Consider the following 25,122-nt stretch of genomic DNA (forward strand, 5'->3'; position numbering starts at 1 on the left):
TCTGCTTTTTAACATGCTGTCTAGGTTGGTCGTAGCTTTTCTTCCAAGGAGCAAGCGTCTTTAAATTTCATGACTGCAGTCACCATCTACAGTGATTTTGGAGCCCCAAAAAATAAAGTCTCTCACTGTTTCCATCGTTTCCCCATCTATTTGCCGTGAAGTGATGGGACCAGATGCCATGATCTTAGTTTTCTGAATGTTAAGCTTTAAGCCAACTTTTTCACTGTCTTCTTTCACTTTCATCAAGAGGCTCTTTAGTTCTTCACTTTCTGCCATAAGGGTGGTGTCATCTGCATACCTGAGGTTATTGATACTTCTCCTGGCAATCTTGATTCCAGCTTGTGCTTCTTCCAGCCCAGCGCTTCTCATGATGTACTCTGCATATAAGTTACATAAGCAGGGTGACAATATACAGCCTTGATATACTCCTTTTCCTATTTGGAACCAGTCTGTTGTTCCATGTCCAGTTCTAACTGTTGCTTCTTGACAACAGATTTTTAGGAGGCAGGTCAGGTGGTCTAGTATTCCCATCTCTTTAAGAGTTTTCCACAGTTTGTTGTGATCCACACAGTCAAAGACTTTGGCATAGAAGATGTTTTTCTGGAACTCTCTTGCTTTATCTATGATACAACAAATGTTGGCAATTTGATCTCTGGTTCCTCTGCCTTTTCTAAATTCATCTTGAACATCTGGAAGTTCACGGTTCACATACTGTTGAAGCCTGGTCTGGATAATTTTGAGCATTACTTTGCTTGTATGTGAGATGAGTGCAACTGTGCAATAGTTTGAACATTCTTTGGCATTGCCTTTCTTTGGAGGTGGAATGAAAACTGACCTTTTCCAGTCCTGTGGCCACTGCTGAGTTTTCCAAATTTGCTGGCATATTTGAGTGCAACACTTTAACAGCTTCGTCAGCATCAACAGAAAATTGGTCCTTGCTCAAGTCATTAACAAAAATGAATCAAGTTAAGCACAGTGAATGACAGATACGCTGAAGTCAGGGTTCTTAGGTTGTCCATGAACTTCTTGAATCGTATGCTCATGTGCTTGAAATATACGCTTACACACATTTTCATGGGAAAAAGACAGTAGTTATAATTGCCTCTCAAAGGGATCCACGATCTGAACAATCCACTGCGAACAACAAGCTGATACTGATCCATTATAAACATCACTGATACAAATCTATCCAGTAAGCTTATATAGCCTCCATCTTTTTCTGTCTTGTTAAATATACAGTGAGAGATGATGTCAAACACTTTGTTTGCTCCAGTGTTCCTCTGGTATAGCTATCTAATTCAGCTGAGTATTAAACTGATTTTGTTAAGGAAGCTAGATGCTTTGCAATGTCCTTGAATTTCTCTTTGACCACATTTTTAATACATCTCCAGAACAAGTGTAACTCTCTTTGACTGAGAAGACAGAAATAAAATGGGAATAAAACGGGACTTCAGTAATTCTGCCTGCTATCAGTTAACAACAGAACACGGGTCCCCTTATCCTTATTTCTCTGACTCAAAAAAAAACTTACAATCTTTGTTTTCATTGGCTTTGCCCCAATTCTCACTTTAGAGTTTACACTACCTCTAGCTGTCACTTCGAACTTGCCAGGTTGTGCCTTGTCTTGACCACACACCCTTCCTTCCTTCCTTCTTCTTCAACGTTTTATACATGCTATTTTTTTAAACATGGAACCTCATCATCAATACAATACCCTCTTAAAACCTGATTATTTCCTACCTGATGAACTGTGGAACCACCAGAACCCTGAGCATCTGAAGAACGGGTCACAGGAAGCGGAGGTACAAGATCGGTTTTTGAACTGCAGAGAGTGAGTTTTAGAATTAATGACTGAGATAGTACCTAAAAGCACAATTTGAGTTGGTAAAAGGCTACAGCAAAATAAACAGGTTTTACATATCTTGCATTCCTTATAGTTACTAGTACAGTGCTTTACACAGAGAGGTATTTAATAAATGTTTCTGAATTAAGTTCAATGGGTTAAGTAACTTACCTCAAATCACAGCAAATAAATAGAAGAACCAAGAATAAATTGTAAGTATGTGCTTTTCTTACTGTGATATGTGTATAAATGGCTTTTTGATTTGTTTGTAAAGAAATACTTATTGGCCATGTATTTTTTTTTATTTAAAAAAAAAAAACAAACAGCTGTGGAGCTATGGACAGCAATGTTCTACATTTTACAAGCAAACAAAAAATTTAAAAAACAAAAACCTGACCTATATCTCTCTCTGATGGGCTAGTCTATCTCCCAATTTATTAATGTTTATTTTAGTTTTAAGCCTTAATGCTGAGTTTAATGGTTAATATTCCTACCCTGCAATATCAAGTACATGAATTTCCATGGGGCTCCCTGGTGGCTTAGTGGTAAAGAATCTGCCTGCAGTGCAGGAGACCCAGATTCGATTCCTGGGTTGGGAAGATCCCCTGGAGGAGGAATGACAACACACTCCATTATTCTTGCCTGGACAATTCCATGGACAGAGGAGCCTGACGGGCTACAGACCATGATATCATAGAGTCAGACATGCCTCTGTGACTAACACACAGACAGTACTTTCATAAATGGATGCATAATTATTTTGTTAACACATTCATTTAAAATATAGCACTTATTGTGTTAAGCTGAAATACAGCTACTTTTCTCAAAAGAAAAACTAAACAACACAAAGAAACAAACTACTGTAACATAATATTTGCTATAGTAAAAGAAAATATAAAATGCCATCGATTCAAAAAGAAACTGTTATGCCAAATTCTCTCTAATATGGATGCATTTATTATTCAAAATAGAATAGTCATGCATTTTTTCTGTCTTCTAAAAGCTTCAGTGCATAGTTTGGAAGGGCAATGCATGCATGCTAAGTCACTTCATTTGTGTCCAACTTTATACGACCCTATGGACTGTAGCCCACCAGGCTCCTCTGTCCATGAGGTTCTCCAGGCAAGAATACTGGAGTGGGTTCCTATGCCCTCCTCCAGGGAATCTCCCCAACCCAGGGATGAAACCTGTGTTTCTTATATCCCCTGCACTGGCAGGCAGGTGTTTTGTTTTTTTTTTTTTTTTTACCACTAGTGCCAGCTGGGAAGCCCTTAGAAAGGCCATAATTCAGTATAATCATAGTCTAGGTCTGTGCTATCCAATATGGTTGCCACCAGCCACACATTGCTGCTTAAGTTTAAATTAATTAAAATTATAAATAATAGGTTTTTATTTTCTAGGTCACACCAGCCACATTCCAAATACTCTATGTCCTCAGATACAGAACATTTCTATCACTGCAGACAGTTCTCTTGTGCTCTGCTGTCTGGAGCTGTGAAGGTGATGGCGTACTCACGCCTGCCCACTTACTTCACTTCTGAGAGGACGGACCGCTCTCCATCTGAGCACTGGGACCTGCGATGCTGCCGGTGGCTTCTCGGTGAATGAGAATGCCGGATGCGGACTGGGTCACCTTGAGTCCTGAACAAGCAAAGACAAACCATGGAGACAAACACACCAGAAGTCAGAATGGGACCACGTTGGGGTTTTCCTTAATATTGTAACTGTGAAGGAATATAACTGAGAGTTTTAAAAACTTGATCTCTCTGAGCTTGGAAAGCCTAAATGGCTTTCATTTCACAAGTTAACAAAAGAAAACTACCTCCATCAGAACATGCAAATAAAACTTCATCATACAGTTGGCCCTTGAATAATGCTTGCTTAGGGATACCAACCCTGAGCGAAGTTGAAAATCCCCATACCCCGTTACAGTCTGAATCCATGGATTCAGCCAGTGAAGATCGTACAGTACTGCTGTACTTATTTAGTGGAAAACACCCAGTACAAGTGGACCACCTACAAATAGGCAGTCTACAGGAGAGAGAGTGACCTCAGTATAGAATGACAATAATTAGTTTTAATACACCCCTTTCTACTTCTTCTTCTATAGTTATTTTTACTTTTAGTTAAAATGTAAAGACAAAGCACTGAAAGGAATACCTCTGAAGAGTAAGAATGGATTACTCATTTACAAATATTAATAAAACTTTTTAAGAAAGATTTTCAAAGACATACTCTATTTTAGTGTATGGAATCTCTTTTAATTGTTCTTCTGACAGTCCAGATGGATCCACAAGCTCTTTTCTAGAAGGGAATGAGCAAGAGAATGAAAGTTTTGACATAAATACTAACACCATTTACAACTGGCAGGTGAGTTTTCACCTCTCTAATCTTGTCTCAGCTTTCTTTAAGAAAAAGAAAAGCTTTCTTTTCTAAAGAAAGCTGAGTGCCAAAGAATTGATGCTTTTCAACTGGTGTTGGGGAAGACTCTTGAGAGTCCCTTGGACTGCAAGGAGATCCAACCAGTCCATCCTAAAGGAAATCAGTCCTGAGTGTTCATTGGAAGGACTGATGTTGAAGCTGAAACTCCAATACTTTGGTCACCTGATGCAAAGAACTGACTCATTGGAAAAGACCCTGATGCTGGGAAAGACTGGAGGTGGGAGGAGAAGGGGACGACAGAGGATGAGATGGTTGGATGGCATCACCGACTTGATGGACATGAGTTTGAGTAAGCTCCGGGAGTTGGTGATGGACAGTGAGGCCTGGCGTGCTGCGGTTCATGGAGTAGCAAAGAGTCAGACACAACCGAGCGACTGAGCTGAACTGAATCTTGTCTTATAACACAGTGTTAATAAAAGTAATAGAGATATAAGCCAGGAATGAAGATTAAGAAAACTAGGGTCCATCTGGGACATCCTTGACAGTCTTGGGAAGGGACTCTGCCTTCTAATGGAGGGGGTATGGGTTCAATCCCTGGCCAGGGAACTAAGATTCCACATGCTGCAGCCAAAAACTAAAACATAGACATAAATAAAACTTAAAAAAAATAAAAAAAACACTAGTATGTATTTAAGGGAAAAATGGAAGGAAAACCTTTTCAGTAGCTCTTCTACCCTCTTGCAGTTTTTCTTTATTCAGGATATAGATGACTCGCCAGTATCTCCTATCTCCCTAAAAAGATCTGCTTCTCTCTCCTGTAGCAGGTGTCTTTTCCTTGGTATTTATTTACACAGTGTTGGCCTGTCTGAGGCTCATTTACAGGCAAGGCTGACTGGCCTCAGGAGAGATGGCGGGCTGCCTGCTGAGGTCTGCTGGCCGCTGAGGCACCACCGCTGAGTGCCGGCCTCCACACAGTGATGGCAGTGAAGACCACCTCGCAGGCTTCAGCCCGAGCTGCCTCTCTGTGTCCTTATAAGTGCCTTCAAACCACGTGAGTTTTAAAAACAGTACTCACTGGATATGCTTCCATAGCTCTTCTTTCGCTTGGATATCGGGACTCCTCCTATAAATAGAAAGAACAACACTCATCTCGGCACACATGCTTCATCCAATGATCTAATCTCTAACTTCAGCAGAGCCACAATATTACCAGTTTCCAGACTGTGATGTTCTTATCTGCCAGCTGATACCAGACAAGGAAAGGCTGAACAGGAAGAGCTAATGTGGGATGGTTAGCACAAAGATACCAGATAATTTATCTGCTAGTTCACTAAAAAAAAAAGAAAAGACATAAAAATCAGCCACAACCAGGGCTCCATTTAATGAAGAGCTTAGCAGTAGCGGGGCAAATCTACACACTCTCCAGTGGTGGTTTTACAATGAAGACTGATTTGAGGCTTCTGTTTCTGGTCCTAACTACTTCTCAGTTAAATCAAAAGAACTAACCTTGACTGTATTAACATGGAGAAGTCCCAATGTGATCTGTGATTACGTAGTAGAAGCAACACCACAAGGGAAAGGAAAATGGTGGGACAGCCAGGCTGGCAGACCGTGTGCCGCTGACTCACTGTCCTTTTTCGCTGCATCTGACACTGCATTTCTGGGTGAAGATGTGGGTTCACAAGGACGGGAGCATGTCCGTGGCCCATGCTGCCGTCTTCCCATATGCCCTTCTCCACCCCGTCTATAGACTGTACAAATTTCTCCTCTAGGAACTACTTGAATACAAACCGCAGCACTATGTTTAACTTTCTAGAATGAGAAATTCAAAGCCAGCATTCAGGTGTTCAAGGTCCCCATAGCAGTGAGAGCTAGAAATCTATGATCACAGCAACTGTTGCCACAGAATGTTTTTTTTTTTTTTTCCCCCTAGTGAGATAATGATAAGATCAGTCCTTTCAAGAGAACTAAGTTCTAACAAAGGCCCAAAGAAAAGACCTAAACTCCAACAATTAAAATGTCCACAGCAAACAAAGCCACCGATACGCTCTCCTGTGGAATTTTAAATTTATAATCTGTATCAGCATTTCTGGGCTCAATATCACTTTCAGCATATGAAATTATCATTGCTTTCACTTTTCTTGGTTAATAAGGGCATCACTGAGACATTCTGGTAGGTCTTTCTGAGTCCACAGAATACAATAAACTACTTTCTCACAACTGAATTGACTAAGTAGTTTTTTCCCTTTGTAGAGAAAGAAAAAAAATTCTGCAGACCTTTTAATCCACTCAAAAGGAGTCAAAACACAGAAGATAAGGGAAAGGGAACGAAGCCTTGGTCTCAGACGTATAAAATATGGTATTGTTAAAGGTAGAGTTTGTTATCAAAAATAAAATTGTAGGCTTAAAAAACTTAAAATGCTTCTTTGGAAAAATCTCCTATATGGGATCTGCCTTTCCTACATGGCTGATCTTGTTCACTAGACGATACATTAGCCCAGTCAACTACACTGCCGGAGAGAAGGTACTAATATTGAAAAGCACCAAACTATTATTCTGTTTATATACAGAAAGATGAAAGATGGTTCCATTGTAATTATACACCAGCATCTGATTTTCACAGGAAGTCACCCAACAATCCTCAGTATTACATAGCATCTAGGTTAGGAAGCGATTCTGCTGGGAACCACGCTTGTTTCAGGACGGTGCAGTGCTGAGGCTGTCTTAAGGGCAGGGTATGTTGACACCCCACTGCTGACACTGGGGTCAGATGTCATCCATGGGTGTTGGGGGCTGTCTTGACCACCGTAGGATGATTAGTAGTGCCTATGGACAGGGAGGCCTGGCGCGCTGCGGTTCGTGGGGTCGCAAAGAGTCGGACACGACTGAGCGACTGAACTGAACAGCCTTGACACCTAGATGCCAGTAACACCCTCCAGTGAGGCAACCAAAAACGTCTCCAGACTTCACCAAGTGTCCTCTGGGAGGAAAGACTATCCCAGGGTAAAAACCACTGGTCAATGGTATGATACGGTAGTACAACAGCCAAAGTCTGGTGAGGAAAGGAAGAGGCCAAATGATCGTAAAGCTCCATTTTATGTGGGTACTGAATATTGCTGGATAGAATGACACTGAAACAGGAACTATTTAAATCTTAAAAGAATGAAGGAAATGTCATAATTTGATAGCAGGAGGGAGGAAGGGAGGAGAATGACAAAATGAGGGGCAAGGAGGACACGTTCCCCAAGGCTGCCAACCCCAGGCCTACTGGTAGAAAATGGTAAATGTGAGCAAAATACAAAAAGCTGATAACAACAGATATTTCTGAGTGTTGGAATTGCACCTAATTTTATTTTCTTATTTACATTTTCCTATAGTCTGATTTTTTTTTCTTTTAGCCAAGAGAATTTCTTACCTTAATTATCAGAAAAGAAAAAAAATAAGGTTATTTTCATGTTTTATACTTATGGATGATTCACATTGTTGTACAGCAGAAACCAACCCAAAAATTGTAAAGCAATTATCCTCCAATTAAAAATTTTTTTAAATTACAATTGGGGGGAGGAATAAATTAAGAGCTTGAGATTAATATATACATACTGCTATATATAAAATAAACAAGGACTTATTGTACAGCACAGGGAACTATATTCAGTATCTTGTAAGAACCTATAAGGGAAAAGAATCTGAAAAAGCACACACGTGTTACTGAATCACTCTGCTGTTCACCCGAAACCAACACAACACTGCAAATCAGTGACACTTCAATTTTTAAAAAAGTTATTAATGCTGCAATTCCACAAGAAACGTCTTTCATTCACATCTCAGAAAAATTGGGAAAATGTTATCTGAAAAGAGGGCTTCCCCGGTGGCTCAGTGGTAAAGAATCCACTTGTAATGCAGGAGTCTCAGGCTCTATCCCTGAGTTGGGAAGATCCCCTACAGGAGGATATGACAACCTATTCCAGTATTCTTGCCTGGAAATCATATGAATAGAGGAGCCTGGTGGGCTGCAGTCCGTCCATAGGGTCATAAAGAGTCAGACACAACTGAGCTACTGAGCACTTATCTTAAAAGAACATTAGTCCTTCCAGACATAAATATTGGTCCTAAAAGATTCAGAAATTTAGTCTACATGTTTAAATGCTATGGTACCATAACAGTCATGTATTTAACCAAACTAAATTCTGAAATGCCAGCAGTTTCAAAAAACATTAAGTCAGGGAAAAGTCCCAAAGCTAAAAGAAAAAAAAATGCTAATTTCCTCCAATTGCTAGACAACCTGCGATTTAATAAATGTAAACACAGGTTACATGCTAATGAGAACTGTATAATTTTTATGCTGACATCTGCATGCATTTCATCAATAATTTAGGATGATCTCATGATGTGCAACTCAACATTGATTTGTGGATTCTGAAAGCTGTGGGATTTTAACTGCCGTTTTTCTTAACTTAAAGGCCCTTAATTATGCAGGTGTTTTACTTGAACTCACCAAATAAATTTCTAAGAAAATAGAACCATGAGTTTCCACAGGTACAATGTATATAAAACACATACATGCAGTCCAATATTAGCCCAATATTTTTCAAAAAACATCCTTCATACACACCTTATACCAATAACTCAAATTAATATTACCTTTCAGAGAGATTTCTTTGATAAGACATCATAGAAATAATTTTTCTTTTTTCCATATAGTCTTTTTCTACATCCCCAAACACTATCTAGAAAATAGTATAACATATGCTGCTGCTGCTGCTGCTAAGTCACTTCAGTCGTGTCCAACTCTGTGCGACCCCATAGGCGGCAGCGCACCAGGCTCCCCCGTCCCTGGGATTCTCCAGGCAGGAACACTGGAGTGGTTTGCCATTTCCTTCTCCAATGCATGAAAGTGAAAAGTGAAAGTGAAGTCACTCAGTCATGTCTGACTCTTAGCGACCCCATGGACTGTAGCCGACCAGGCTCCTCCATCCATGGGATTTTCTAGGCAAGAGTACTAGAGTGGGGAGCCATTGCCTTCTCCGTAACATATAATATGTGCTATATATTATAGTAGAGTGTTATTCACTCAGCTGTGTCCAACTCTCTGTGACCGCATTATAACCCACCAGGCTCCTCTGTCCATGGAATTCTCCAGGCAAGAATACTAGAGTGGCCATTCCCTTCTCCAGGGAGCCAGAGATTGAACCTGGCTCTCCCACATTGCAGGTAAATTCTCTACCATCTGAGCCACCAAGGAAGCCCATATTATAGTACATAGTATACTATATTTTGTATACTATATTATGCTGAAAAAAATACATATGACAGTATTTGACTTATTTTTGGGATCACTGCCAATAGAAGGAAATTTAGAGTTGAAAATGTGTTACTAAAACAATCAATTTTATAAAACACCTTTATTTAAAACATTCAGAACACTTAACTCAGTAATTGCTTATCAAATTCCTGAGTGGTCAGAATAGGTATGATTATGCAATGTCTTAAATCTTCTCCTCCTTCCCTCTCCCCCTCTAAGAATTAAAGAAAGATTAGAAAGCCACAGAGCCCAGAAACCTAGTTGCTGAAGATCACTCAGGAGTCACTTCCAGGAACTTCATGCTAAATCTTTATCTAAGGCATCAGACTTCTGTTTTGTGTGTAACTGGGAACATCATTCCACTCTGACAACCTCATCTTTCACTGTTTTTCATAGAAGTAGTAAGACATTATTGCCACCAGAGGGAGCCTGAGCCTTCGTGCACATACAAGTTGAACCTGTAAGAACTTACTGTTTCAACTTCCATGTCTTTTCCAAATATCCCAGTAAATAAAAAAATTCACCCATGTAGAAAAGAAGTTTCATTTAAGTTTCCCAATGATATGTAATATCAACGTCTTGGCAATGAAGCTGAAAAATAAACTAGATAGGACCATTCCCACATTCAAGTAAATTATATCCAATCATATTTCAGTTTATGTGTTTTAGGAAAGAGGATTTTGTATTTTCTACAACTGTGTATCTCTGGTATTTAATAATGAACACGATTTTCTAGTTTTTCACTGGAGATTTAAAAAAACAATGAGTGAATCATGTGTGAATGATGTATCATAACATTCTAAATCCTCAGTGGATACCTCTCTATGGGCAATTGACACACATGACCATAGCAATTCAAGAATAGGGGAGTAACTGACAGATATGTGGCTTACTAAGTATCTTAAATGCTACATACACTTACAAATATTGATACATCTAAAGAACAATTTTAATTACTTTCTTCAGATTGCTGCTCTACGTTTTCACTTAAAAGAAAGAAAAGCTGTGGTGGTTCCTAGAGATTCCTAAATTCTCAAATTCTAGTTCTAATGTGAGTGACCTCAACCTGCTCTCTTTTCTCAGCTCTTCCCCATTTCAAGGGGAAAAAAATCAAGTAACTTATTTATACGGATACACTGAGACCTGGAGAACTTACTAATTATAGTAATTGCAATTGTGAGTATTTATGCTGTCACTTGACATATATGATTTGACTTAATGTTCAGCAAAATCTCTTCAGGATGGTATCATCATACATGACACTAAGAAGTTCATGGAGACGAGGTAATAAGCTAACATTCAGAGGCCCAGAATGCAGACATAGGTCTGTTCTTAACAACAGCACCAATCAGATATTTTCTTAACTGTCAACAAACCTTGGGTTTTTGATGTCATGACTCAAATAGAAGGCAGAGTCCAGTTTGTCCTAAATAAAGTAATGAACAATCTTGCAGAATTTTAACACTTCTGTCTAACAGCCTACCTGACATTTCCGTTTGAGCGCCAACTTGGTTTTTCAAACCTAATGAAACAGAAACCTTAACACTTCCCACAGACACCAGACCATCTCTCTCCATCTCATGGATGAAGTATGTAAAAAGACATGGCTACTCACTTAATCTGTCAACTCCAAAGTTCATCCACACTATCCCTCACACTATGAACCCATTAGCTTTCCTTCCAAAATGTGTATTCATCCACTTCACTTCCACCACCACCACAATCTTCTCTGAGTTAAAACCACCTCACACTTGGACCACTGAAAAATTTTTTAAATTGCTCTTCCTGCTTCCTTTCCTTTCTCAATCTGCTTTTAACTCAGCAGCCAGAGCAACTTCTGAAAGAATTACTCTTCAAATTTATATTTTTTTGTTAACTGTACTTTGGCCATATCAGCTATAATCAAGTTCAATTAGAAAGTCATACCACAAACATTTGATAAGTCTTTTTATGGTTTGTTTTAAAAACTAAATTCCAGAAAGGTACATATCATACTATTTACATGATTCTATCACACAATTGCATTGTTCTGAGATAACCCTCTCTCTGGTCTGATATTTTTATCATGTAAGATTTAAAAGAAAGTTTAAACCCCAAATATTAATAATTATATGACCCATAAGTATCCTAAACACTCAATTTACGTTATAGATGGTCAGACTATATTTTTTAAAAAAATTTTAAGACAAATTACTGCAATCTACAAGAGATCAAGAGATGGGCTTTAATCATAAAGATATACTTAGGCCTAAAATAAAAGTCACTTCAGTCATGTCCGACTCTTTGTGACCCTATGGACTATACAGCCCACCAGGCTTCTCTGTCTATGGGCTTCTCAGGCAAGAGTAAGGAGCGGTTGCTATTTCCTCCTCCAGGGGATCTTCCTGACCCAGGGACTGCACCTGCATCTGTTATGTCTCCTGCATTGGCCGGCGGGTTCTTTACCACTAGCGCCACCTGGAAAGCAGTAGCTCAGCTGGTAAAGAATCTGCCTGCAATGTGGGATACCTGGGTTTGATCCCTGGGTCAGGAGGATCCCCTGGTTAGGGAATGGTTACTGACTCCAGTATTCTTGCCTGGAGAATTCCATGGACAGAGGTTACAGTCCATAGGGTCACAAAGAGTTGGACACAACTGAATGACTTTCACTTTCCTACAACATGTAAAAAGTGAGCATGAACAAAGTATAATGGCTACATATAAGTACACATATACATATACACACAAAAGTCTGTGGGTAAAATGGATACAGAGAAAGGAACAGTTCCAGAATAAAAGACATGTCACAATGATAAAAAGTTTATCAGGTAGACCAAAAAAACCCCCACTTTTTTCCCCCACAAATATGTGTGTACCTAATGCCAGAGCTTCACACTAATCTGAAACAAGAACTGACAGAACTAAAGGGTAAAACAGAAAAATCCACAATTATTGGAAATTTTAACATTTCTCTCAATGACTGATTGAAAAGTAGACAAAGAAATCAGCAAAGTCACAGAGCATCTAGACAACATTCTCAGTTAACTAGATTCACCTGACATTTGTAGACTATACCCAACAACTGAGAATGACTCTCTTCAAGTCCATCAGATCATTCATCGTTAAAGACTATATGCTAGCTCTTAAGATAGATCTCAATAAATTTGAAATGATTGAAATCTTACAGATCTTAACCAAAATACAAGTAAATTAGAAATTAATAGTAATTTGATATGTAGAAAATCTCCAAATACTTGGAAATTAAATAACACACTACTAAAAAAAAAACAAGGTCAAGGAAATCACAGATTTCAGTGTCACATTAAGAAGATTAAAAAAAGAGCAAATAAAAGACAAAATACATAGAAGAAAGTAATAAAGAGTAGAAATCAATGAGTGGTTAACAGACAAAGAAAATCAACAAAACCCAGAATTAGTTCTTTGAAAAACTAGAAAACATAATTAAGGAGAAGATTAAAAGAAGAAACAATTTATCCACATCAGGAATGAAAGAGGTAATATCACAACAGATGTTCAAAGGACACTAATAGAATTCTCATAAACAAATTTTTTATTAAAAGATAACAACTTAGATAAAAGGAACAAATTCTTTTAAAAACACATACTACTGAAACCTACACATAACAAGCGGACACAATCTTAACAGCCCAGTATCTGTTAAAGAATTTCAGTTTGTACTTTAAGACTTACCACAAAGAAAGTTCATGGAAGGGTTGGTTTCCTGGGTAAGTTATATCAATATTTATGGAAAGAACACTGTTAATTTTATACTCTCAGAAAATAGAGAAAACAAGGGAAAATTCCTAAACTATTTTAAATGACCAGCATATCCCTGTTTAAAAAAAAAAAAAAACTGACACAAATGCTACAAGAATTGTAAACCAGAATCTCTCATGAACATGTGGAAAAAAATCTTAGCAAAATATTAGATAGAAAGTGGCAATATATGGAAAGGATAGTAGGTTTATTGGGCATTTAACCCAGGAATGCAAGGATGTATCACTCAAAGCTCAGTCAATGTAATTCCTCCACTGACAGAATAAAGAAAACCCATACCCGAGACACTCTCTCTCCCTCCACGTGTAGGCAACACGAGACATCTAACTACCCAGGATCATAAAGGGATATAGGTAGTTAGTCCCAGCTCACTTTTCATTTTAAAAATGTATGCTTTGGGGCTTCCCTGGGATGGTTCAGCTGTAAAGAATCCATCTGCCCATGCGGGAGACATGAGTTCGATCCCTGGTCCAGGAAGGTCCCGCATGCGGTAGAGCAATCAGGCCTGTGCACCACAACTCCCGAGCCTGTGCTCCAGAGTGCAGGAGCCACAAGCACGGAAGCCGACATGCCCTACAGGCCACACTCCACAAGAAGAGACGCTACTGCAGTGAGAAGCCAGCCGACTGCAGCTGGAGTGTAGCCCCCACTCGCCACAGCCAGAGAACAGCCTGCGCAGCGACAAAGACCCAGTAGCAATGAGAAGCCAGCCGACTGCAACTGGAGTGTAGCCCCCACTCGCCGCAGCCAGAGAACAGCCTGCGCAGCGACAAAGACCCAGTACAGCCAAATAAACAATACATTTTAAAAGTATGCATTTTTTAAAAAGGCATCATTGGGGGCCACTCTCACCTTTTAAAATGGGTCACATTCTCTCCATGGAATATGCCCATCTCCCGGGGCCTCTCACCTTCTGGGGTGGCCCATACTCAAGTCTATGAAGTGCATATCCATAAGACAGAATACATAAAGCTGCTTTCCCTCTTAGTTCTTGGAGCACAGTCCCCTTGTCTGCCCACTTATATCTCTCGTAAGTGCCCTATATTAATAAATCTACTTCTTGCTCATCAAAAAAAGAATGAGATGCTTTGGAACAAGAGGTGGGAGTGGGGAGTCTAAATCTGGATGATGCATATTTTTTTTTAAGTATAAACATTATCAGTTCAAAAAAAATTGATCTGGGGGACTGGCAATCTCATCATCATGGGATAATTGAGCTCACGCTTGGCATTGCCTAGCTGGGACATAATGAATCACTCACTGACAACTGCTCACAAATGGTAATTTGATGGGAAGTTAGTCATTGCTAGTTAACCTGGACCAAGGCTTCAGACGAGAGAAGCAGCAGGTATTTCACCAACAGTCTGGCTCCAGAACAAAGGAGACTTCCTACTTACTCAGCTGAATATACACTTTTGTTTAAAAACAAAACAAAACATGATTTTGATAGCCTTGTGTTTAAGATATTTTGCTTTGTCTGTGCTCCAACTTCTACCCCTTCAGAGATAGTTGATGAGTGTCACAATAAAACAAAGTAAATATGACAGATATAGGATAATTGTGATAAACCTGAACCACTTTAGAAGACCTCAGAAGAGACAGTCCAATGCGCCCCAGAATCCACATGCTACCAAAACTTCTGAGCTTTTAAATTCAGGCATAAAGAGGGAGCACATACGAGCGAGATCTGTGTCTGGATCGTCTATTGTTCGGGTCCGCTTGGTTTTTCTCCTTTTGTCTCCTTAATACAGCTTCCCACTGTGGTGCCGAATCAACCATATCATTCTCCTGCCGTATTCTGAAAAGAAACAATGGTCACCTAAAGTTAACACCCATACATGTGTTACCTTTATCAGTTCATCCTAAATGCGCTGTCAAAAAGTATCAAAGTTATCAAAAAGGTCAAAGGTCAAAGGTGTCAAAGGTATCAAAAAGTTATTAAATAAGCTATTTAGAAGTTATTAAGAAATGAAATGCAGATGACACCACCCTTATGGCAGAAAGTGAAGGGGAACTAAAGAGCCTCTTGATTAAAGTAAGAGAGGAGAGTGAAAAAGTTGGCTTAAAGCTCAACATTCAGAAAACTAAGATCATGGCATCCGGTCCCGTCACTTCATGGCAAATAGATGGGGAAACAGTGTCAGACTTTATTTTTCTGGGCTCCAAAATCACTGCAGATGGTGACTGCAGCCAAGAAATTAAAAGACGCTTACTCCTTGGAAGGAAAGTTATGACCAACATGCTACTGCTGCTGCTAAGTCACTTCAGTCGTGTCCGACTCTGTGGGACCCCACAGACGGCAGCCCACCAGGCTCCCTCGTCCCTGGGATTCTCCAGGCAAGAACACTGGAGTGGGTTGCCATTTTCTTCTCCGATGCATGAAAGTGAGAAGTGAAAGTGAAGTCGCTCAGTCGTGTCTGACTCTTAGCGACCCCATGGAAGGCAGCCCACCAGGCTCCTCCATGCATGGGATTTTCCAGGCAAGAGTACTGGAATGGGGTGCCATTGCCTTCTCCATGACCAACCTAGACAGCATATTAAAAAGCAGAGACATTACTTTGTCAACAAAGGTCCATCTAGTCAAGGCTATGGTCTTTCCAGTGGTCACGTATGAAAGCTAGAAATTCAAACAGTTAAATATGGTGGCATAATGCCTTGGCAGTGGGGTAGGCACAGAACGTTCTGGTTACGCTGCTAGCGTGTTTAAGAGAGAATGAGGGCTGAGCACTCAGTGTGGCCAGGGTCCTGGCAGGGAGAACAAACCAAGGGAAAGTGAAGCTGGGGGGAGAAGGGGCTGGGGGTACAGGCACTTGTCATTTGAGGTCAGGGGACAATATTATCAATCCTGTCAGTTTTCAAAAGATAATCTACAAATCTGGATCTTTTTTTAATGAACTCTTTACTTTTTTAAGTAATGGCAATCAATTATGAGTGTGAAGATACTGAACAGACCTAGCAAAAACCATCATGGACCACACCCAGTCTGCAGATACATCAAGTCTTTCTAAAAACAAGGGTGAGGAGTTACAGGGGAGAGAGGGAAACAAGTATTAAATTAAAGCAAGTGCATACTTAATGTGTAAATAATGTCTAGAATGCACTGATGCTGTAAAGCCATGAGTATTTCTTGCAAAAATCAGACAACTGTTATCTGAATCTTTAACTCTGACTTTATGTAATTTCTTGAGGAAGCCACTCCAGGCTGTTTCTTTCACACTGCTGCTCCCAGGACATGGGAGAGCAGCATCACACAGTAATCATCCAGTACTCGGACTGCATGAGCATAACTGTCTCAAAAGAGAAATGAAAAGAATAGGCAAGTCTGGAGTCATTTCTTTCACTGAACAGATGTCTTTTGGTTGCCCTCTTACAGCACTGTGGGATGGTTATCTGGATTTGCTTATAATGCAGATCAGTAGACAGTGACAAATATTCATCTCACTTAAACAGAGACAAAGGAAAGCAAATTCGAGTTTAAAAAAAAAACTAAAAGTAGCTTAAAAGGAAAAAGCTATTTAAATCTCTCTATATTAAAGAGGAATTGTGTTAAGTAAAAACTTATCTGTAACACACTTCAAGTCTTTGAACTGTATCTATTTCCTCACTAAAGCTTTCATTTCTATTATTTGAATATTATTAACAGGATACAATCATGGTATTTTTTACAAATTCAAGAACATAGTTCCCTCTCTCATGGTATATCCAAAGGAAATTAAAATTGAACATATGTGGTTATGAATTTGAACATTAGAAATAGCTAAAGAAAAATATGAGAAGATATATGAATATTAGACATAGCTAAAGAAAACTATGAGAAGATATACGATTCAAAGTCATATGATTATTAATAATTATTTGAAACACTGTTATTTTTTATATTTTGACTACATATACAAACACATACGTATATGGATTTTCATAGCCAAAACCTACACCTCCGAGCCATTCGCTGTATCACATGACAGCCAGGGACCAACCAGACCTGCTGGGGGAGCACTGTCCTGTACACCCCCAGGACTGAGGAGTCCAAAGTTAGGAAGAGGTGGTCAGTGGGAAGGTGTCAGGCTGGCAAGGAGATAGCTCCCTTCTCACAGGAACCCACACCTTGCGTTGCCCGGGGATAGATGTAGAACCAGGTCCGTGCGGCTCCCAAGCCTGGAGTCTTCTAGATGCAGCTTCCATGCTGAGCTAAATCACTGTATAGTTCATGGACAGGACTAAATTTCACTAATTTTGTTTTTATCAGTTAAGTCAGAACCTTTAAATATTTTTGAGGGGTCAGGTGTGCCAGCAAGGGTGAAACCTGACTCAGGCAAACATACTTTTGCGAGAAGAACATTCCCTAGACATTTCAAAGGAAGCACAAGGAGTATATGCTCCTTCTTCTGTTGTGGACTTTAGCTAGCTACCTTCATGCTGAGGCTTTTCTCTGGTAACAGAAATGAAAACTCCTACTTCCAGTACCTTACTAGTAATAAGAACCATATCAGAAAGAATTTCAGACCGTGGCCTGTACCTTTAACTTCTATCTTCCTAATCAAATAGTTGAAAGTGAGGGCAATGAAACCCTGTCAGTTAATATCCTTGGGACCCACATGTTCCAGAGACAGATGCCCTCTACCGGTGATGCAGCTTCATAAATATTCTAACAAGGTGCATTAAAAATGTAAGGCTCATTGCAGAGTCACAACAGAAGCACGTTTTCCTGAGTAATGGGTGGTGTGGCTGCCTTAGTCTGTAATGAAGTTTGAAATTACACCCTTACAAAAGGCCTCTGGTTAATGGTACCTCATTACAAGAGTGAAAGTGTCATTTCTTCCATCACTGACCTGCTCCGGAAAATACAGATGCTACTTGGAAAGGAAAAATCCTACCCTTAGAGGCAAGAATACTGTAATACTCAGTCCTTAGGAGGCAGAGGTTAACTGTTTTCTTTATGCATAAGTAACTAAAGAAATCTTTACAACACATATCCTATAACGGTTCTATTTTGTGAGTCTCATTTCTCCTGAGACGTGGGACACACAGAGTACTGGGTTTTGCTTCTTTCCTGATAGATTTTAATTTTAATGCAGGAATTTAAATTATGAAGAGTAAAAATACTGTAAGCATTATATTGATACAGGGCCTTTTGAAAAGTCAAAATGTTTTCTATTTTGACTTTTTACAGTCATGAAAGTGTTAAGGGGGGAAAGAGTCCGTTGCATTTTTTACTGGGAATACATTCATTTTCAAATGTTATATTTAAAGTTGAACCTCAAAAATGCTAAACATTTCTTTCCTGTATCCACTAAGGCAATAACTCTACATATCATATTTTGTCTATTTCCTCAGTACAATTAAGAAGACTTAACAGCTAGACTAAGAAGCCTAACCATAAGAAGGCTTTTTTTTTTTTAATTCTCCATCATTTTATGTTTTTTTGGCTACGCCACATAGCATGTGGGATCTTAGTTCCACAACAGGGATGGAACCCACAGCTCCTGCAGTGGGAGTGCAGAGTCTCAACCACTGGAGCACCAAGGAAGTCTCGGCTTTTGTGTTTCAGTTAATGTGTAAGGAAGAGAGTTCCTCTAGATCAGAGCATTTTCCAGTAATATTTCAGAATAAGAGAGTTCTGATATACTTCCTTCATATCTCACCAAACTTCAACACCCTACTTTTCCAGGCTATCCATGCAATTTAGATTTTAACTGCATTTGACACTTAATTAAAGTTTGTAAAAGATTGTGAAGATGAAATGCCATATAATCATTTGATAACAATAATGAAGATAATGACTATTCTTAGTCTCTTCTTTCCATCTTCCCCGTTATAGTTCTGCTGCTTCTGCAAAATTCTTCACGTTACCACATGAAGTCTTATACAAATCCTTGTGGATTTTACTTGGTCCTCCAGATTTACCAGGGCAGTTTCCTTCCTAACAGGACATTCCTTTAGACCAGTTCTTAATTCATTTCTCCTTCACTGAGATAAAAGGCCATGTTTAATACAAACCTGAGCAATCTTACAGAGCAAATGTAGAATGACGCTTTGGATGATAAGGAGCAATCCCTGTTGCTCCTGAGTTCAGCCTAGTTCCAGCTCTGTTGTTATCTGACTCAGAGATCTCTGGGCAAAACGTTTAACCTTCTTTGGTAAGTCTGTTTCTTCATCTACTGAATTACTGTGAAGATCCTTTCCAGATTTAAAACTCCATGTTTTTCTCTTTGTGCTTCATTTGTTCATTGTTCTTTGAAACAAACCTCCACTCTTCAGCTACAGCATGACTCTCCAGACAATTGCTTCATATGGCCACTCAATCGCTAACAGTAACTCTGCAGTTTCCAACCGATTGTGGACTTGTGCTTCTCAACAACAGCTCTCATTCTGGGATCACCTGCTATAAACCAACCTTCTTTTTTTTTCAGTAGTTTTTCTTCCCTAGGGAAATTTATATCAGTTCCAGGCATCTGTCGACATACTCCCTGAAGACCAGCAAGCAAAAAATTCATTTGCTTTTCCCATCTCCCCCCACCATCGATAAATTAATCTTATTTGCTCTTAAAGGTACTTCAATGTCTTCCACTTACACCTTATGCTCTCCCTCCTAAAATGGGCTACCTGCAGCATAATTTCCTCTCCCCAACTCTGCTTCTGTTTTCGTAATCATTCAACCTGCCTCGAGTTTAGTCCTCTGAGAACATTTCTCTGTTGCTGTAGCTTTGGGCTTCCATAGTCGTCTCTATCAATTTGGATTATGCTCTGGAATTCCTAAATTATCCATTATCAAATGTTTAAATCTTAATACAACTTAGTAAAGTAGAAATCAGAATGCTATGCCATGTGTGGAGCACAGTAAACGTCACTTCCAGTGGCTCTGAACAGACTACCCACTCCAGCCCCGCAATTTGTACCTGGTTTGCAGCCCAGACATTTCTGTCAGGGACAGGAACCAGGCAGGAGGGCATGCTTGCGAGGAAACAGTTATCTATTTTCAGGCCATGTGGAATAAACACCCTTGGGTTTAACTTTGCCATCATCCAAAACACATCTTTCCCTTAAGGCACAGGGACAGTAATGTTTTGTTTTATGATTCTAACAACAACAAAACCCTACCAAGGCTGTGATCTAGATTTGCCTGCCTCAGCCATATCGTCCCTGTTACCTGCAGTGCCACAGAGGATGGTTTCTTACTTTTCTCAGAAAAATAATATAAAAGACTTTGTGGAATGCATTTAAAATATTTCAAACCATCTTAATCCATTATTCAGATACAGATTCTAAGAGACACCTAAAAAGCAGGAGGAAACTCTAACATTTGTGGCAGGATAAACTCACATGTTAGAAACACTGGTCTCTTTGTTGTTAAAGGGAGCTGCCCCCACTCTGTAGATACAATGGGGACTTCAGGTAACACTGAGCAGCACTGAACATTCTCATCAGTCGAATGCAGGGCTCTTTCTGCTTTTCAAAGCACATCCGTTATCTCAGATCTTCACAAACCTCATGAGGTAGGCCAGGCAGGTATGATCCCATTTAGCATGTAAGAAAATTAAAACTCAGAGGGTAAAGGAACCAGCTTCTAGGCACGGAGCTCTTCAAAGCAGGGGCAGATTCATAATGCACGGTCCCTCATTCTTTGTTCTGTGCTCTATTTCACCCACACGCATGCACACATGTGCATACATATCGCCTCATGTACATAATTCATGTGATTATGATGCAAACGGCTTAGAATGAAATTTGGGAAAGGTCCAAATGGTCCCCTGTTGCCAATTTATTCTAGTCCTGTTCTTACCCCCAGCTTCTCTCATTTTTCTTACTCTTTTAATTTTTGCCAGGCTCCAGAGTTACTTCCACTTTTATGCTTATGCAAAAAACACCAGACGGGTTCTCTGCCTCACTGCCCCCTACCTCCTCCAAATCTCCCACTTCAAATCCTAAAAGCCTAGCAACACATCAAAGCTAATGACTGAGTAATCCACAGATCCCAGTGAATGCCTAAAGGAGAGCTGATTTTCATCAGCAGCACAAAGGATATTTTGCAGACCAGTTCCTTTGAATGTGAAGGATATTTTATTAAGCTCAAGGTATTTTCAGGGAAAGCTGGCTTATGAAAGGCTTCACCGTGATAGATCTACTTCTTAGGTCCTCCTCCAACATGCTCTGTGGGCAAGTCCCAAGAATGGCCCGGGGGTTCAAATCCACAAAGAGGAGCCAACGGACACTTCTGATTTTACGTGCAAGATTCAAAATTCTAACTAGTAAAAACTAATGCAATCTAATACTCACAAAGATCATTAATTTAATGCTTCTCTGTACTTGGTAGGTTTCTAATTTGATTAATTTAATTGAACCAATTTTTTCACAAATCGGTATAGAAAAGTAAGGAATCTCAAAAGAAATTTGCAGCCTTTTATATTTCAACCCTACCAGTGAACTAAGATATCAACTCCATTTCCCAATATCAATCTATCTTTCATTATTTAGATCATAATGACCACTTTATAACTTTTTAGAGATCAGATACCCTCTTAAGAATCTGATTAAATCTACAGACTCTTATCACCAGAAAATTGTATGCTTGGAAACAGAGAATTTTACATAAAATTGCTTGAGATTATGATACCCCTAAAACCTACCCATCAATCAAAGGATAAAAAAGCCTGGTCTGAAAATACAAATGTGTAGATAGGGAAGATGGGGAAATGGAGGACAAAGTTAAAAGAAAAGTGGAAAAGGCTAGAAAGAGGGTGTAGGAGAGGTTGGGACAGCCAAAGAAGAGGCAGTGACACCAAAATCAGATATCCAGCTCTGTCCGCCACAGCGCCATCACCCCTTATAGCGCAGTTAGTCTTTGCGGGAACTCAAGAAAACAGACCAGGCAGTACACACACCATTTTAAGGATGACAAAGCTAAGTTTAAATTGATTAAATGAGTTGCCCAAGGTCAAACAGCAGACACGGCAGAACCAAAACCCTGACCCACTCCCTTAGGGTTTTATCTTTGCTTTTTTTTTTTTTTGACATTTTATCACTGGTTCCTAAACAAAGACAGATGTCAAAGAGGACAGGAAAGAAAGTGAGAAAGAAGCTAAGAAAAGAAAAGAATAGGAGGGACCTGGTGAGGGAAAAAAATGTGATAGAGTAAAAAAGGGAGAGAAGAGAAGAGAGATGAAGAGAAAGGTGTACGTAGAGACACCACCAGGCTTCCCTGGTGGTTCAGACAGTAAAGCATCTGCCTACAATGCGGGAGACCCGGGTTCAATCTCTGGGTCGGGAAGATTACCTGGAGAAGGAAATGGCGACCCACTCCAGTACCCTTGCCTGGAAAATCCCATGGACGGAGGAGCCTGGTAGGCTACAGTCCATGAGGTCGCAAAGAGTCAGACACGACTGAGCGACTTCACATACTAGAGACACTGAGGGGAAAATAAGGACTCTGTCATCTTAAAGATGTTATAACAAGAAATTGCTCCAACTTCCAGTTAATTATACAGAGGAAAAAAAAAACTACTTTCTCCAACCTCAAAATCTGGAAAACTGTAGGTACCCATGCAGATTATGAAAACAATAAAGAGACAACTAAAGTGAAAGAGGATTAAGAAATACATAAACAATTTCCCAAACAAAGGAGGCTTAAGTCTCTGCTGTTGGAAATTCTGTGGAATGATACCCTGCAGTTATTCCTCACCCATCTGGCCTCACTAGCTCTCGACCCAAAGCTAACGGAGGAGGTTGCTTATCTACAGTCATATTTTTCTAAAATTGAATCTAAACAACATCCTGTTTCTAATACTAGCCTTCCAGGGTCAGTGTGGATTATGAGTTTTTCCATGTCTGTTCAAAGCCACAACCACTGCTTTGAATAAAGCTGATCTGTAACACTGTCTTGTTGACTTGTGCTTCTCTTCACGCAAATGAGAGATACTGAAACTGTTATCTATGGGAGCACCAAAGCAGCTTGAACTCCAATAGGCAGACACTGAAAAAACAGTATTGACACAGGATTGTCTTAAACCTAATATGAGAGACCTTCCTCATGTTAAAAAAGCAAACAAAGAAACGAACAACAACAACAAAAATTGCAACAACAGCAAGAAGCAGTGGCAGAGGAAATATCATCCTGAAGACCACACAGAGTCTCCAGAACGTCTCTCTGGAGAGAGTCTGTCCAGAGCTCCACTGGACACATCATGGGCTTCAAAACAGTGCTTGAAAAGCTAATGTGCACAGTCTTTGTCCTTCTGCCCCAGGCTACAGTTCCCATGGGGAGATAGGAAAATGAGTGTCTCCGGCGCAGGCTCTGACTTTCAAAGTGAGAAAGTATCCGGAGCTGAATTTAGAGACCTTGCTGGCAGGAAGCAGAAAATCAGCACGTTCAAGACTCACTTTGCCTCATTCTAGGGTTACCAGAGTCCTTTAATAAAAGCACAAAGGACGCTGGTGAGAGCTTGGCTGGGTCACCCTGCCAATGGAAATAAGGAAAGGCAACTGAGGTTGAAGAGATTCATTCTCTCCCAAAGTTGAAAGTCAGACATCGTTAGACAACCCTTCATTACAGACACAAGACATGTTGGGACCATTAGCAGGGCCACAGTATAAATATTCAGACCCACGTATCCCAAGGTAGAGTGAGTGGGCTCTGGCACGATTTTAAAGGCTGATAATGGGGTGGAGTGGGTAGTGGCAGCACTGCATCACGGGTACGTGGCCCCCGGGGCAGAGTCCTGCGCGGCACCGCCCCGCACGCTGTGCCTCCACCAGGAGTCTCAGCCATGGGATTAGCACTGCAAGACCTGCTCCTTCCTTCGCCCACTTTCTGCTATGCCTCTGAGAGCCAGACTCCAGACCCCATCTTCTACAGACACAGCCACCCTGTGTGAGCCCAGGGCAGTATCTCCACAGGTGAAAGAAATTAGTTTTGCAAGTCTTTGTGTCAGTGTGCATGGAAAGCAATTTCTCATTAATAGCCTTATAAAGTACTTTAGCATTTAAACATTCAGAACCACCATCATTCTAAAATATACTATTTATACAGTACAAAAAAGCCAATCTGAAAAATTGTTGATGAAACGAGGGTAGAGGCAGAAAACACCTATTAGGAATATTAAAGCCAATGCTTCTAGATCAGTAATGAGCTATTTAGGAATTTGCTGGCAACCTTTGAATAGTGTTTCATTTTAACAGCAAATGTCAAGTTAGCACTTCTGGCTCAAAAAGACAGTTTTTAAATAGGCTGGCTCTGAGAAGTTGAGAATAGCGCACCAGGCCCTGGTCCATAGGGTCACAAAGAGAGGGGCTAAAGCAACCTAGCATGCACAAACTCAGAATACACCAAGCAAAACAGAAATATATTTGTCAAGACACTGGCTTGATAACTAGGTCCATGGAGATGCAGGAGGTGTTTTTCCGTTTGTTTTGTGTTGTCTGTGCAGAAATACTGGATTTTAGAGTGGGAAGAGCATACCTGAGGGAAAGCTACCGTCCACACTTGGGTTTTTATAGATGAAGACATTGGGATCATTTCCTTGAGAAAACTGTCCTAACACATTGAGATCTCACCTCTATCAAGAAGGCTCAACACAGAAAGTTTTCCTAAGAGAGTGGTCCACTCTCACAGTGCTGTCTGGGCGGTTATGACATAGGTGCTGCAGTTAGAGAGGGAGGCCAGTTCAGTGCATGCCATGCACAAGGGCTCTGAACACAAAACAAGGACCCCAGAGAGCATCTCATGCAACCTCCTCAGCAAGTGGCAACCCAGAAGAAGCAACCACGCCGGAGTCTACGTCAGGTGGGGACGGGCTTCCCCACGGTCACCACTGCCATCTGGGGC

General features: G+C 40.1%; 1 protein-coding gene across 11 annotated transcripts in view; it reads right to left on the reverse strand.

Moving 5' to 3' along the window:
• The window catches only part of EPB41L4A (erythrocyte membrane protein band 4.1 like 4A), a 293,459-nt gene that overhangs the window by 4,352 nt on the left and 263,985 nt on the right, over positions 1-25,122 (reverse strand). For all 11 annotated transcript variants that reach the window (XM_086323340.1, XM_086323337.1, XM_086323334.1 and 8 more), the window contains 5 exons: positions 14,983-15,102; positions 5,301-5,348; positions 4,079-4,147; positions 3,374-3,484; positions 1,741-1,822 (listed from right to left, as the gene is read on the reverse strand). In XM_086323340.1, coding sequence (XP_086179466.1) covers positions 1,741-1,822; positions 3,374-3,484; positions 4,079-4,147; positions 5,301-5,348; positions 14,983-15,102 — 430 coding nt within the window. The remainder of the gene's footprint in view (positions 1-1,740; positions 1,823-3,373; positions 3,485-4,078; positions 4,148-5,300; positions 5,349-14,982; positions 15,103-25,122) is intronic.

This window comes from Bos grunniens, chromosome 10 (assembly GCF_055505025.1).
Source record: "Bos grunniens cultivar Pamir isolate PY7600 chromosome 10, Bosgru_T2T1.0, whole genome shotgun sequence".
Taxonomy (NCBI): Eukaryota; Metazoa; Chordata; class Mammalia; order Artiodactyla; family Bovidae; genus Bos; species Bos grunniens.